This window comes from Rattus norvegicus, chromosome 1 (assembly GCF_036323735.1).
Source record: "Rattus norvegicus strain BN/NHsdMcwi chromosome 1, GRCr8, whole genome shotgun sequence".
Lineage (NCBI taxonomy): Eukaryota > Metazoa > Chordata > Mammalia > Rodentia > Muridae > Rattus > Rattus norvegicus.
In genome coordinates this window covers 93,224,719-93,240,854 of record NC_086019.1, presented here as the reverse complement: position 1 = coordinate 93,240,854, position 16,136 = coordinate 93,224,719, and the positions used below count along the sequence as shown (strand labels likewise).

At 51.2% G+C, this 16,136-nt stretch overlaps 2 protein-coding genes and 1 long non-coding RNA gene across 6 annotated transcripts in view; 1 reads left to right on the top strand and 2 right to left on the bottom strand.

Moving 5' to 3' along the window:
- Positions 1 to 16,136, bottom strand: part of LOC103689966 (MARCKS-related protein-like) — a 980,777-nt gene that overhangs the window by 807,785 nt on the left and 156,856 nt on the right. The window lies entirely within an intron of this gene.
- Positions 1,771 to 14,482, bottom strand: Hnrnpl (heterogeneous nuclear ribonucleoprotein L). Of its 4 annotated transcripts, none has more exons than NM_032619.2 (13): positions 12,197 to 12,454; positions 10,242 to 10,360; positions 9,533 to 9,770; positions 9,334 to 9,419; positions 8,586 to 8,682; positions 8,429 to 8,501; positions 5,238 to 5,309; positions 4,846 to 5,126; positions 3,789 to 3,910; positions 3,305 to 3,506; positions 2,711 to 2,768; positions 2,501 to 2,596; positions 1,771 to 2,142 (listed from the first exon to the last, which is right to left on the bottom strand). In NM_032619.2, the coding sequence occupies exons 1-13, from the start codon at positions 12,452 to 12,454 to the stop codon at positions 2,084 to 2,086; spliced, it is 1,761 nt and encodes a 586-aa protein (NP_116008.2). In that variant the 3' UTR covers positions 1,771 to 2,083. The 4 variants fall into 4 exon arrangements, with proteins under 4 accessions (NP_116008.2, NP_001128232.1, XP_006228754.4 ...); XM_006228692.5 differs by lacking the exon at positions 12,197 to 12,454 and adding an exon at positions 14,364 to 14,478 and having other exon boundaries at positions 1,785 to 2,142; NM_001134760.1 differs by having other exon boundaries at positions 4,846 to 5,309.
- Positions 12,833 to 15,846, top strand: LOC134483092 (uncharacterized). Its single transcript, XR_010059955.1, has 2 exons — positions 12,833 to 14,033; positions 15,236 to 15,846. It is a non-coding gene; the product is annotated as an uncharacterized LOC134483092 (long non-coding RNA).

Sequence of the window (16,136 nt, the reverse complement as noted above, 5' to 3'; positions counted from 1 at the left end):
ATCCAGACTTAGAGCTGCGGTAAGCAGATTTTTTCCCCCCACAAGAGACAGATTAGCAACTACCAGGAGTAATGCTTTTTTATCCTGTATTTATTGGAAAACTGAAAATTCTATACAGAGACCAAAAGATGATTGGAAAGGACACCCTGATACAGCTATGGAATTAGGGAGGAGATCGTTGCCTCTTATCAACACAAAGGCTGCAACATTAGGTCCAAAAGAAACCCTGGGACAAATAGCTAACTGTGCTGTTATTAGCAAACCAAAGCACCAGCTGGCTCAGTCCACAGGGTATGTCTCAGCCAGCCCCCTACCCTAAACTCCAGCTTCTGGGAACCCCTTCCAGTTTCTGACTCCTATATATAACCCTGACATTTTGACCATGTTAGCTCTTGGTCCTCTCCTCCCTGACTTGCAACTCCCTTCCTGAAACTCCCTACTGTTCAGTTTCTTACTTTCCCTGCTCTGGACCCTTCCAGATGCCTTTGTCTCCACCCTTCCTTCTATGTACAAAACCTCAGCCACACCTTGGAGTGGTCATGTCTTCCTTTTATTCAGTCAGATGTGCATCATTTGACTGGTATAAAAAAAGTAATTGTGGGGTTCGGTCCCCAGCTCCGGAAAAAAAAAAAAAAGAAAAAAAGTAATTGTGGGTGGTAAACATGGAGTGTACATACATCTATCAATCAAATTGCCAACAGAAAATGAATTTGATAAACTCTTTGAATCTCCGTTTTGCAGCAAACTGGGGTTTGAACTTCATATGCTCAAATGCCACCCACTCAGGCTCTCCAGGACATTGTCACTAGTGTGGCCTGCTCCCCCTCCTCCCTCCAGGACTTTAACCTTTGCTCCACACCTAGGCTTTGCTTCTACTGAAGCCTTCCATCTAAATCCCAGGACTACCCACCTCATACAAAACAGTTTGCATCCTTCCACCCCACTGTACCCCCTCAGGATCAATGTGAGGAAGACCTGGAAGTTATTTTCAGGACCAGGTAAGTAAACCACAACACACCTCAACAATGATACTCTTCACACTCGGTCCAAGACCCAGCTGTCACTTGTCATACAGAACAGTGTCAGACCAGCCTTTTTTCTTCCTAGTTTAAGATCAACTGTATCTGAGTACTCTTTTTTTCTTTTTTTCGGAGCTGGGGACCGAACCCAGGGCCTTGCGCTTGCTAGGCAAGCGCTCTACCCCTGAGCTAAATCCCCAACCCCCCGAGTACTTTATCCATGTACCTCTGCATGCCAAAAGAGGGCATCAGATTCCATTAGAGTTTGGCAGCCATTTTGCTGTGCAGCAGTATACTGTTGCAGAGATCAGTCAGTCTCAAGCCACTCACTTCAGAGATAAGCAGCTGGACTACAGGAGAGCACAATAGTGTTCCAACTCCATATTTTTTTCAAGACAGGTTTTCTCTGTGTAAGTCTGGCTGTCCTGAAACTCAGATCTGCCTGTTTGTGCCTCCCAAGTGCCGGGATTAAAGGTGTGCATTATCATGGTTAGTCCACTTAGTTCAACTGTATCTAGGTACTTGCAGGAGCTTGTGGACTCGATACAAAACTAGGACTACCTGAAGACCAGGGATGAACTCACCAAGTCAGCACCTCACTACTGAGCTATCACCACTGTTTCAATCACTACCCAGACCACGAACCTGGCTTGGGCCTTGCCTTCAAGATCCTGTTCCTATCAAGGCTGGGCTCACCACTCTTCGGAATGCTAAGTGGGAGAGAGGAAAAGCAAGATACCCCACCCTGGGAGCCCCAGCGAATAGTTTTATTTTCCAAACAATTTTATTGAAATGTGCCAAGATACATGGGCAGCACAAATGTATGAACAGGAAAAAAAGAATCACACATACAGTTATTTTAAAAAGTGAAGGTTAATCTTGGGAGATACCAGTTCCCCTCCCCCCCTCCAGAGTTCCAGCATTTGTTGTGGTTAAGCCTCTACTGACCTAGCATTTAAATGGAAAAAAAGAACTGCAAAAATAAAGACAAAACAAAGAAACCAACAGCATAAAGGAAAGAAACATCTTCCTGCTCGGATGGAGTCTTCCTTCCCAGCATCTAATTAGGAGGCGTGCTGTGCGGTGGAGAAGCACAACTTCAGAGTGTATGGATACGGGCCATCTGCAAACAAGAGGACAGATGTCAGGCTGGACCCTTCTGGAGCTCATGGACCAGTCATCCCAATCTGCACCCACACACCCTCCTCTGCAGGTCATCACAGAGATCTAACTCATCACCACCCAGCGTAAGCGGGAGCAACTCCCAAGTTGTCAGGTGGGTGGAGCCCAACAGGCAGCCTGGCCTCCCAGGAGAGTGCCACCATAGACTGCTCTCCTGGTGACCAGGTCCCATCTGCCTGTGTCTGCGACAAAGGCCGTCTCCAGGGTCCTATCTTGAGGGTAGAAAGATGGCTCTGGCGTGCAGCCAGACAAGACATCAGGCCACTTGGGAGATTCTGCAGGACACACAAGACACTCACTTGGGTTTTTCATCTGGTAATGGTTCAGGAAGCCCAAGGTCTCCAGGGCGTCACTCTTGGAGTCCCACTCCAGCAGCCCAGAGGAGCTACGCTCGCCTGAATCAAACAAGACAGCAAAGGGTTAGGCAGGGCCGCAGAAGCTAAGCCTCCTCCCAGCAACCACACACAGCGGGCAGAGGGCTGGGGGAAGAAAGTGGTGCCGTGACTCACTTTTGCCTGAAAATACTTTCACAGAGGTTGGCCGCTTCACTCCCAGTTCATCGCAGATCTGATGCAGAAAGAGAGTAAGAGAGTTCAGAAACCACCTGGAAGACCTCAAGCAGACCTCACAACTGTGATCTCTTACAACTCTGTGTGTGCAGAATGTACCCCATCAGCCTGGGACTCAAGAGAAAAACTTCTCAATGAGGAAATACAAGGAGAAGACTTACTCAAACCCCAACTCTGGCCACCCTATGGTATAACATTAGATGGATGCTGCTTAATTGCTGGCCAACACCCATGGGCCCCTCTTGCTCCCTCTGCCCAGGTTCCAAAGCATCACTTCTGGTGCCACCTACGCACCCAGAAGCCTTGACTCTACTCTTACCACCAGGCTCATGGCAACCCAACAGTAATGGCTGCCTAGCCAAAATGTGAAAGCACTGTGCAGAGTTCTACACTGGGACACAGCACGCCTCTGCTCTTGCCCACCACAGCTACAAGTAGAAGAATCTGTCCTGGTTTTTGTTTGCTTTTTTGGCTGTATTCCAAATAAACCCAACTCAAGACAATGTCATGACAGATTAGTTCCACAACACCTACCTCAAAGAAGTTCTCCTCAGTCACCTCCAGGGGAGCATTGAAGAAGTGCAGAACATTGCTAGGGTGCTGGATGCGGTTCTTAGCTGCCTGCTCTGGAGTAGAGAACCGATTGTTCCTTGACTCGCTGAAGTCTTTGTAACTGCAAGATCCGTCTTCTAGCCCATATGACTGACCGGGCATAATGGCTGGTTGCTTGGAGACACTGAGAGGGAAGAAAGGAAGTCTTTGTTATATGCTGAATTGTCCTCTAGGGCCAGCCACAGAGGCTCATCTGGCCTCAGGCCTATCTGATACTGCTGTGCGCACACACACACTGCTGCGTAGCTGCAGCCCCCTTCTCCTGAGGTTCATAGAAGCAGTGCATGGCTCCCATCCCCACACCCCTTCCTGCCCATGTCAACTCTTTGATGCAATCACACCTTAAACCACACCTCTGTCCATCTTCCCCCTCCAACCTGTCCCTGCCTGTGATGACAGTACCCACCAGACATTCATCTTCTGCCCGAACATGAAGTTGTTGTTGAGGTGAGTAATGGCTCGGTCCACAGCATAGCCATCAGCCATCTCCACCATGGCGGCCCCCGGCTTGCTTTTCATAAATTTCACCTTAGGAAGAAAAGGCACAATTTAGCACCAGTGTCTAGCTGCCCGGGTCCTCTCCCCCAAAAGCTACAAGCTAACTCTTGCTCTAGTTCCAGACCTCCATTTCCTCACAGGTGAATGGGGATCAGAACAACCCCAAAGTAGGCCTGGATGAGCTCACTCCCAAGTGGGCAAGTGGAGCCCAGGCAGCAGCTTTCTCACTGGAGAGCTGTGCAAAGGCAGAATGAGGAAGCTAGCCAGCAGCACTTTGCTACTACAGGTTATATTCTGTCAGAGTAGCAATAAATGTGCTGAGGAAGGAATCCTGGGCCTTCTAAGTGATCTGAGACCCAAAGACTTTTATATGGACCACCAGTGTATACTGGCAGAGGCTCTGAGAAGCCAGGCCAACTTCCACATAAAAAAACCAAACCACTACAGAAAGAGCACTAACGCTCCCGTTCCAAACACACTTTTCCTGTCTTCTCTGAGACTGGGTCTCACTTTGTGGCCCAGGCTCCTGAGTGCTAAGGTATACATGACACCAGGCTACTATCTAACTCTTATTAGGTGGCCCAAGCCCAAGCACAGACACTTGGATGAATCTGCGACTTATACTAGTTTGTTGTAAGAAAGATACCACTAGCCAGGAGGACTCAATTTTCCAGCAGAGAATGCAGAAAGGTCTGGAGTTGCCAGATTACCTGAAGCTATCCAGAGGCAATTTTTAGTCTACCTATACTGCTAGAACTTCCTATTTAAGCCTCAATACTTTTAAGATAATAAGGCTCCTGACTCTAACATGGCTAACTCAAGATAGAAGCGGCGCTCACGAAGCAGCAGGATGTCTGCGTTATACGAAACACCACTACACAGGATATACTTCACTGGCTCCTTCCCCTTTGCTCCCCTCAATCTGAGATATGGGGCTTCCTTCAGCTCAAGGAAAGAAAGCTCACCTTCTCCACATTGCCATACAAGCAGAAGACATTGAAGACTCGATCACAGTTCATCTTAGATTGATCCAAGCCATAGACCATGAGCACAGGGCTGTCAGCGTGGGGGCCATAGTCGGGTGGTGGGGGAGGGGGTGGGGGATGACCATACTGGGGGCCATAGCGACTTGGGCCCCGGCGGTGACCCCCCACAGGTGGGCCCATCCTTCTCCCTTCGTAGTGAGGTGGGGGGGGCCCGTAGCCCTCATCATGGTAATGGCTGTGGTACCCACCATGGGGCCCTCCTGGGGGGTGGGAAGGAAAGAGAGGGAGGACGGGTGAGAATTTTCGCGGCGGACGACGGGCAGGGGCACATGAGCCACGGGAGTCCACGGAGGGGAACCCCCTGCCCTCACCATATTCTGCGGGATGATCTCCCAGGAGAGGGGGCTGCCGCTGGCGTTTGTTGGGGTTACTGCCAGGGTCACCTGTAGATTGAAAACAGAATTAGGAATAGAACTCAAGAAATGAATCCCCGGACTCCTGACTACAGAGGCCAATCTCAAGGCCACTGAGCTCTGAGCATGGCTACACTCTTTCCTTATAAGGGCTGCTTGGGCCTCCTTCCTAAGGTGCAGGGAAGGGGGCGTGAAGCCCAGGTCTCACAGCTGGGTCTACTTTCCCTCCCCTGTGCGCACAGAGCAGCTGCTCTCCTTGGCTATGGATATGGGGTTCCTTACACTGCCTGCCACGTTATGGCTTATATATAGTAGAGAACAGGCAGGACCCACCCAGCTCCCAGACCATCTAGGGAACTATGGCATGGACGGATTACATATGGAGAGGAAGAGCAGTTTTAACAAGTAATTCCCAATGAAGGGAGAAAGATGAAGGGCAACAACCAAATTAAGCAATCCAAGATGGACAGAAATGAGGTGAACAGCCCACATTGCCTCTATGTTCCGGAAGCTCAAGGCTCCACTCCAGGCCCCTTTATCAACCCTGGGCGCTGCCACCCTCCACATCCCATCCAACCGCGAGGGACTGTAGGAGCTGACAAGCAGGGCAACAGCACAATCAGTTTCAAAGAGCAGTTAGGTAGATACAAGGCATCAACAATCTCAGACCCAACAATGACGCAGAGCCCCCTCCCGACCCCAGCTGCAGTTCTCAATTAACCATTAGTTCAGCGCTTAAGTGGCAGACACTGGTAAGCACTTTACAGACATCACAGCTTGAGTTCCTCACAACAACCCTATGAGGTAGGTACTCATTTCTTAGCCCCAGTTTACAGATAAGAAATTAGAGCAGTTACTCTTCACTGAGCGTTAGGACACTTGCAAATCAGTGGCCGAGCCGACCTCAGTCCAGGTCTAGGTAGTACCGAGACCCAGAGCTTGGAACCACTGCCCTTTCCTGCCACCCTGCCTGAACTTTTGTCGTTCAAGTCATTACAAAGATGGAAAAGGGCTACTTACAGCAGTAGTACAGAGTACAATGTCCATTTGTCACAAAAAAACAAGTCTGTATTTTTCTCTTACCATTGGACGCTTCAACAGTGAGTTAGCACAGTTCTGAAAGATGGCGTCCCATCAAACATACACTGCGACCCTGCATCACATGGTTTTACAGTCATAAATACAAGTCACGGCATACATCCGCTACATTTTCTTTAAAGAACCGTTTTAAAAGTCAACGTTCTGATTAAATCACAATTGGCTCACAGATGTTCTGTCCTCAGAAGATACCAGAAAAGTGGAAATAAAGGTGTATGAAGTGGGTAGTGTCCCTCCATGTTGTCACCTCCTCACATTGTGTGCTGCAGTGCGGTGCTTCTGGCTGTGTAGCGCTCCATGTGCGTGTCTCCTGGTATGAAGTGTGCCAGTGGCCCCACTATACTTGCGCTTTGGCCTTGGTAGCGTGCCCGGTTACCCACCAGCAGGTAACTGTGTGCCTCTGAGCTGTTTTGATTTTAGGTCTGTTTGGTTTTCTGAGTTTTGTTGTTGTGGTTTAATTTATTTCTGATCTCCAGTTGGTGCAGACTGTGTTGGCAGCCGATGGATGACTGCAGAAAAAAATCAAAATACAAAAGAAAAAAAGAAGGCCCGCCCCAAACCAAAGGACTTAAAAACAAAACCCGCATGGCGAGGAATGGAGAGGATCCTATTGTCTTGGAGGCCCATGGTATCTACTTCAGTCTATGAATCGAATCGTTCTCCGAAAAGAGCACCGCTGGCTGGCTGGGCGAGCTCTGTTCTGTGTTTCCTACTTCTGTGTACATTCTTGGGTTCAAGTTTGCTTGGATTTTGACTTTTTTTATGTTTAATAAAAAAGCAGTGTCTGCTGCCATGTTGCGTCTCTTTCTTTGTCTCTGTCTGCCTCTGTCTCTGTGCTTGTAGCTGTTCCTTGGAGCGCGGTGTTGTGTTCTTGATGTAGTGAGCTCAATCTGCGGCTGTTTCTGGGAACGTGGTGGAGGCTGCATGTTGTTCTCCAGGAAGAACTAGTGGTTTTGTGCCCTGTGTGTTGGTGCGCAATGTGCAGAGGCAGAGCCGCTGAAGTGTGGTTCCGGAGGGGGTGGCCAAGCACCGCCCTCACTCCCGGTTACCTCATCAGCCCAAGCTGAGAGGCATCAAAACCAATGCACAGCCAGCCCCTGCTACTAGCCCCTGCCGGTCTGCACATCTTCTATTTGTGTTCCTTGGAGAAGAAATGGTTGGTTGCCATGTTTCTGTCAGCAGTCATGTAATGCCATTGCCCGCTCTGGTACATTCACTTGGTCATAATTTGCCTCTGACCTTTGGAGGGAGCAGCCAGGCCCAGAGGGCCAATTCTGAGGGTCCTTGGGAGAGCCTAGCCCACCCTGCCCACTGGTTCTTAGCTGCAAAGCAAGCAAGACAGGCCCACCTACAAGTACAGGGTGAGTCTCTGGTCTCCCAGAGCCTCTGCAATGTCAGCCATCAAGCCTCCTCCCACAGCCCAAGAACTAGTACGTCGTTAGCAGACCAAGAGATGGCCAATCTCGCTGATTTTCACAGGGGTGACGCTGTTTTTTCAAAGATAATCCTTCACCCGCTTACCAAAGGCAAACCATTCTTGTCAACACTACACAAAGGGGGTTGGTTGTACATATGGACCCCGAAGAGACGCTGAGTCCCCTCTACAAAGGAGACCAGTAGTATCTGCCCTCGACTTATCCCAAGTGTCCGACTTGGGTCTACGAGGTCTACTTGTTTGGAGGCTGTGCTTCAAAACCCTAGCAGAGCTCACCCCTTCTTGCTGACACACCCCCACTTCAGTCCCTCTTTGACAGTGGAGATCGAGGGACCTTTTCTCATCTTCCAGGGAATGGAGCTTCCAGCAACCCTAACCAGGCTCTAGAACGAAGGTGGCAAAATCATTTGGAGCTGCTACCCATTTCTGCCCTTCTTGCCAGCCTCCTCCTCAGCGATGCCCTTGTTCCCACCCTGCCCAAGGCGCAGCCCCAGCCCTCCCATGTCCACAAAGAGCCCAATGGCATTACATAACCCTGAGCCTGGGTCTATCAAGCACACTAGTCGAGTGAAGAGCCAAGGCGCTGTACTTAGAACAAAGTAGCCATCGGGATTACCTTGTCCACTGAGATTGGGGTTTGTGTAGTCCCAAGTATCTTGATCGTTCTTGAACACATTTAAACGTGTAGGCTGCAAAGACAAGACAAAGTCTGAAACTGGCTGTGCCTCATCTCACAGGGTAACCAACACAGAGCAGTCACTTCCCGGACCTACCTTTGCGTACTCAATCTTCAGAGTGCAACAGCCAGAATAGATGTCAGCCCCATTCAGTGAGGCCTTAGCGCGCTGGGCACTTTGCACAGAATCAAACGTGGGAGGACTTAAGGAAGCAGCACTGTGGAGCTTGGGAAAGAATTACAAGGACCACACAACACAGTACCACCTACAGACCCAGGGAAAAGCTATGGACATACAACAGGGACTGCCCTCAGGAAGCAGTCATTCATTGGCTAGGGTTCACTGTGATCTGCACCCTTATCCCAACTACCAACAGGACGGCAGCAACACTATCTCATGTCACCCAGTGTATCTGAACCTAAACTCTGCCTACTTTTAAAGGTACCTTCTCACTGCAACTTGATCAAGGAGGCCCCAGCAAGCCATTTTTAATCAAAACCTTCCCCCTTTCACGTCATTCTGGAGTCTTCTGATTTCTCCTTAACTAAGCTCCTCTGACACAGAATGGACCCAACCACCTCAAAGCAAGAGGGTGTCTCCCTTGCAGGGCTACACGAAGCCCAGGGTTAAATTCTCACCAGGGGTACACAGTGCACAAACAAATAGCATCCCATCAGAATGTACATCAGTTGTTATATACACCTCACAGCCTGGTCTTCTAAGATTTGCAGTGTGAGGCTTCCTGTTCAGTCTCGTACATAACTGTCTCCATGAAGGTATGTGGCATGAATTCTCTCTGCTAAGCCCTAAGATACAAAGGAGACCAGTTTCCCAGAAAGGATATTCCACCATAGCCTGGACTCCATTCTTCCGGAAAATGACAATTCTCTGGACAGGGCCACAAGGATTACAGATAGTGTAAAGAACATCCTATGAAAGCAAAAACAGGCAAGATTAGGGGCCTTGGCTGGCTTGAGGACGGACCTGGGACAAGAGGGGAAGGAGATCCCAGAGCAGCTTGTAGGATTGCCTTCAGCACACACCGTGGTTATGGAGTAGATGGGGTTCAGGATGGTAAACAGAAGCACACTGTTGACGCTCCGGGAGTCATCAGAGTCACCGGGGCGAGAGATCTTCTGGCTGGTAGAATAATTGACAAAAGCAGGGTGACCAGCAATGTAGATCTGGTTGTCTGCAGCGTAGTTTACTGCATTACAAGCCCCCAGCACATCTTCAAACTCTACCAGTGCCTGCCTCTTCTTTGGCATCACCACAACATAGCTGCAGAGAGAAGACAAGCTTTAGTCCTCTTGGGGGAAAGGAACCAGTCAACTTGTGAACCGATTCCTGGTCTTCTTGAACTCTTACCCCCAACACTCCAAGCCAGTTACCCTTCTGGCCCCTCTCCTGTGTCAGAAGAGACTGCCACGCTAAGCAAATCACAGTCCTAATCAATCACTGCCTGGGCAACTTTGTGGGAGAAGGAATCTAGAGCAGTTTTATTACATTTATTCTCAGCAAGCACCTGGTCTGGTCATACAGCCAGAAATCACTAGGAGAATAAAGAGACTAGAACCACAGGGGTGGGGGGGGGTAGAAATGGGGGAATAAGGAACTAAAACTTGAAACACTGCCAGAGTGAACTGAGTCACAGGATACAGTCATACAGTCACAGAGCCCGCACTGCTCAGAACCAGACAGCAGTGACACTCAGGGACGCTAAGGCGCTCTAACCCTGGCATCAAGAAGTACCTGATGGGTCCAAATTCTTGCAGGGCTTCCACAAGGTCGGCTTCCACCACCCCGTCAATCAGGCCCCTGATGTGAACAACTGGGGAGGCAGGGGTTTTGTGGGGGTCATCGTAGTTCTCCTGAAAAAGATAGACACAGTGAGAAGAGGGACCCCAATACAGTGGCAACTGATCACCAAAAGCCTCAAGGCTTAGTGATAAGCAAGGCTAAATGTAGGGCAATCCAGAGCTCACACTCTGACACATCCTGGAATCCAACTCCGAGTCAAAGTACAGCAGGAAGGGCGGCTTAGAAAGGGGCCACCCCCACAGGAAGAGCTAGTCTTAAGAATGCTCTCTGCATGTGCTCTAGCTTCTTTGTGTCTGCACTGGCTAGGCAAGCTGTGGTCATCTAATGAATGACTGAAACCACAAGTCACCTTCAGGTCCAGTCAGGGCAAAAGACCAAGTGTTTCCAGACACATGGCTTCCAGGACAATATGCCCTTCCTGTCTTACTCTCTCTATGCTAAGGTCTTCCACACTCAACTATCCCAACCTGTAAGATCTACCACAGCTCCTCTTCCTCCTCCTCCTCCTCCTCCGCCTCCTAGACTCTGGGCCCATGCTCCTGCCTGAAGATCACTGGGCAGAAACCTATGAACCTTAGTGGGTTCTTTCTCAGGCGTGAACCACACAAGGCACACCCTTCCTGGCTGTTTCCAGTCGAGGTTTGTCTTCTACAGCCTTGACTTCTAACCCTAGCCCTGTCAATCACTTGTGAGCCTCAACCCAATTTACCCAGTGTCTTTTCTGCTTTGTAAAGGGGCTCTATAAAATCCCCCACGCCACCAACACCAAACGAGAGGTATCTCTCATCTTAAATTATTGGGAACGGGGGTAAGCACACCACATAACCCATCTCTGAGATGTTCAGAGAACAACCTTTTGAAGCCTGTTCTCTCCTACCTCATGAGCTGCAGTCGTCTAGCTTGGCAGTTAACATACCAGACCTAACTAAAACGTCTTCAAATACTCGAAAAATCTAACATTTTAACAAAAGGGAGAAGGTAATAAATGCCTACAGCACGAGAAGCAGCCCGAAGAAGAGAGCACTGTTTGTTTGGCTTGTAGAGGAGTCTCACTACATACCCTTGCCTGGCCTGGAATTAATTATGCAGAGGAGGCTGGCCTCAAACTCAAAGAGATTTTGCCGGCCTTGGCCCCAGACCGCTGAAATTAAAGGCCTGTGACACTATGACCACAGCGAGGACTTTAATAAAAACTTTTGAAAGGAATGCAGACCGCACCCTAATTCAGAAATGACAATCGTGACCTTCAGAAGACTAAACAGGCTGATGGCCTCCGTCTATGGCCACCGGACCATATATAATTTAGTTTATAAATTCCCCTCTGCAGGAACCCTGAGCAAACCGAGTGATAAATTTCTAAGCTTGACTCAATTTCCAAACAGTTGTCTTTCATAAACCGTCTTCCGTTTTACAAAGCACACAGCAGAAGAGGTTAGTTTGGTCTGGGAACTTCTATATGGATGCGATCGCGATTAAGACTAAGGCCATCAGGTCAGGCCTGCGCCCACCCGCTTCCCGCTCACTAAAGCTAGTTGTAGAAACGCGCTTGCGCATAGGGACACAGAAAGAAAAAAGGGGGGGGGAGACGGGCCGGCCGCGTGCCTAGGCCCCCCACATGCCGGCCCGCGGCGCCTGCGCACTGCAGTGCCTGCAGAGCCAGCCGCTTCCTCCGCCCCCTCAAGCCCCGCTTTGGATTGCGCGCACGCGCAAGTGCCTGTCCTCGCGCAAACCCCGCCGTTTGCCCAACGCCTGCCCCTCCCCCACCCCACCAAAAACCGCGAGGGCTGCAGCGCGTGCGCACAGATTTCCCCCCCCCCCGTAAAAATAAATAGCTTTAAAGTACGAAATTTCCCTTTCCTTCCGGGAGTCTAAAGCCCCAGCCTCACCCCGCCGCCGCCGCCCGCCGCCCCGGATCCTCCACCGCCGCCTCCTCCGTGTTGGTCGCCGGCGTTTTCAGTCTTCAGCCGTTTAGGGGCTCGGCCTCCCTCGTTGCCGCCGCCGTAATAGCGACCACCGCCGCCTCCGCCGCCCGCCGCCGCCATCTTCACCATCGCTCCCGCCCGCCTCAGCTGCTCGTCCGGCTGCTGCCTCTGCTCGAGCCGCCGACGCCGCTTCTCCGCCCGGGGCAGCAGCCTCCGCGACATGGCGGCGCAGAACCCGCCTCCCCCCGCCTCTCATTGGGGGAGGGACACGCCCGTCACTCGCCGCCCCCACCCGATAGGGGGAGCCACTGGCCCTAGCTTGGGGGGAGGGGAAGTTTCCATACGGCTCATTTCTATTGGATAGTACGCACGCCGTTCTATTGGAAAGACCGCCCCCACTCGCCAGTCGCACTCCTTATAGGTGGATGCTTCCTGACAGTCATTCCGTCAGGCCCCACCTCCTTAAAATAAACTCTGATTTAATAGGCCAGGTTTTTGGGATCGCTCCGCCTTCCCACAGACAGCAAATGGAAGTGGGCCTCCGAAGCTCCGCCTCCTTCCTGCTCTCATTGGTTTCCTAGCTAATCGGTCACTCTGAAATCCTTGAGTCTCCCAGTCACAGCGACCATCTTCCCGCGCCACTCCGCTGGGATACAAGAAAGGCCTTCCCTCTTGAGTTCCCGCAATGGGTCCCGCAGGTGCTCGTCTCCTACGTCACCACTCGATTGGTCAATGGAGAGTGGAAAGAATACCCTCTTGCCAGATGGTATAGAATGACTGATAGCTTCTGATTGGTGAAAAAGGAGAGCCCGTAGGCGCTCTCTGGCGCAATCTAGGAACGGTCCCCGTAAAGGGCGCATGCGCTACTGTACTTTGGGGGGGGGGGGTCTCCGTAAAAGAGGTGACTCTCAGGGATAAGACTACTGGACTACCCAGACGATCTTTTGCGTGCCTGTTGTTTGCAAGCTCCCCAACTCTAGACCAAGACAGCAATTTAAAGCAGCTATAACCCATTAGAACGTTTACTTCACCTTTACTCTATCCTAAACTGGAAGTTACTCTTTTTTTTAAAAGAGAACCTCCAAATCTGAGCACTTCTCACTAATAAAGCACTCGGTGCCTAACAGGCACCGTCATTTCACCCTAAATTCAGTCACCTTGGCAGATCTTTATAGTTTAACTCGGTTCGCACGAGGCAGCTGAGCACCCCGCGTTCTCGAGAGTGCTTTGTGGCCTAGACTCGCTCCTTGGAGATTGCCTTGAAGCGATTGGTCTCCCTCCGAGGATCCTGGAAGCCTGAAGTGAGCGAGCAGGGAACGCACTGACACTAGGGAGTCAGACTCTGCGACGTAGCTCAGCAATGGAGCGCTTGCCTAGCACAGACACGGCACATCTCTACCCCGGCCACACACAGACACACACAGGTCTTCAGACGGTTTAAGATTCACAGGCCGCCCCAAAACGTGCTGTGGCCTTTCCACCAGGTCATTCCCAAAGCGGACATCCGCTTGGGACTAAGTTTGAAATGTGAGTAAAAGCTCAGAGAACGGAACCCCGTGTGTTGGGAGAAGTTTTGAGCATGGCGTGGTGGTTGCAAGCCTATAATTCCAGCGCTCTGGAGTCGGGCAGGACTGCCTTGAGTTCGGGGCTTTCCTGGGCTACCCAGGGATTCTCCTAATTAAAAAAGTTTGGAAGCGGTGGAGGCTGATGAGGATATAAATGGACCTCCACCAATTTCACCGGACACACACACTCCAAAGCAGGAACTCCCAAGATGGGGTACGCCGCCGCGGCGCAGCAGGTGACGCGCGGGGGCGGGGGGCGGGCCGCTCCCGCAGAAGGGCGGGGTCCCGCGTCGACGTCAGAGGCGGTAGTGGGGGAGGGGAGCGGGAGGTCTCCTATCCTCCCCTTTGCCGGGCCCCGACGCCCCTCACTCCGGCGGGCTGTCCGCACTAGGCTAGACCGTGTTCACTGCTAGCGGCTCGTACACTACCCGCGCTCGGGGCGGCTTCTGGTGCCGGTGCCCGCTGCTCCCGCACCCTGACCCCCGCCCTCCCGCCGGCGCGGCGTGCGTCCCGCTGGTCCCCCCACCCTCCCACGTCCCTCCCGGACCCCTTGCCCTGTCCCCTACCAGCTCGGCGGCGAGCTTGGCCGGCCGTCCGGGATCGAAAAGAGCAGACACTGGGAAGTTTTGGGGGAGGGAGGGGCGGACCTTAAAGGGACCACGACCTCTTTTCACTAGGGGAAAGGGGGACTGAGGGAGATACCGAGTCTGGAACAGAATGGGAAGAACTTTGAGCGGCTGTGTTTGTTCGGGCTCCGTGTTCTTGCTCACCCTCCATCCCACTTTCCACCCTACCCAGGGAAATAAGTCCTCTAGTGGTTTGTGGTTTACGTGGCACTTTCCCCCATTTGCCGAGTGATTTGGAGATAAATGTAGACATGTTTGTTGTGCAAATGGGTAAGCAGGCTCAGAGGACCTAAGATGCCACAAGCTGCTGTTTGACATGGAAACTGATGCAGGGTGAACCATGGCTAAGCACAGGGGTTATACCCCACGCTCAGGTTCAGCTATGCAGCTGAGGAGGGAGTTTTGAATTTAAGGACAGCTTAGGGGTGTCCACACGTAGGTCATCTGACTCTAACAGCTCCTGTAAACCGCCACCTACCCAAATCTGCCTGCTGAGGTCAGAAGAGGGTCCGATCGATCGCCAGGGACTGGAGTTACCCACCCGCTGGTTGTGAGCTGACGTGTGGGTGCTGGGAATTGAACCCCTGGCCCTCTTCAGAAGCAACAAGTGCTTTTAACGGCTGAAGCAACTCTCCAGTCTAGTTCTGTCTTTGCTCCCTTTCATCCAACTGCCTTTGACTCCAGTGGCACCTCTTAGCCATTTTAGTCTGTAAGCCTCCTCACAGTCTTAATTATGTATACTGCCTGAGAGAAACGGGTGTGGGCAAGCAACAACTGCCCTGTCACAGAAACTCCCTCTTTTTGTTCCCAAGGTTATAGCCAAGGAAAGAAGTAATGAAAGCAGGCCAGGAAACTGGAACACTTTGCCTTAAAGGCTACCTGGAGGGCCATGGATTCCCGTCGAATGCTGGGACCACAGTGGGACAGAAAGGGTTATGAAATGAGCCTCCTTGCTGTTGGCCTGCTAAATTGGCTAATCCTCCCTAGTGGTACAAGGACAAAGCCAGCTCAGCTACTGAAGCCGCTTCTTGATGTAGTCTAACCTTGAAACCTGGCCTCCTAGCCAGAACTTCAGGGTGCCATCAGCACACCTCACTTCTCCGCTCTTGAAGTAGTCTCAGTTCTCGGAGAACTGAGTATGAGGCCATCCTCCAATTGTAATGCATCGAGGACCAGCCTGAGCACATGAGATCCTGTCTTCTCAAGAAACAAGAACAAGGGCTGGAGGGATGGCTCAGAGGTCAAGAACACTGACTGCTCTTCCCGAGGTCCTGAGTTCAAATCCCAGCAACCACATGGTGGCTTACAACCATCTGTAATGAGATCTGATGCCCTCTTCTGCTGTGTCTGAAGACAGTGAAAGTGTGCGCTTATATAGAATAAATAAATCTTTTTAAAAAAGAAACACAAACAAACAAACAAATCAAGGTAATCCAGCCAGAGTGACTGGCCAGACAGGCAAGCTGCTTGGTCCATGAACCTGGTGATGTGATTATATTCCCCAGAGCCCAGTAATAATGGAGAGAACTGACTCCACCCCTGACAGCCACACATGTACCATCGCCCCCAAACCCCACCCCTACCCATGCACACACAAATACATAAACATCATAAATAAAACCCTTCCAGGGCCAGGGCTGTGGCACAGCTTGCTAGGATCCTCCAGTGAGAGGCTGGGAAGCGGCAGAGCTCCTGCATATTGTGTACAGGACG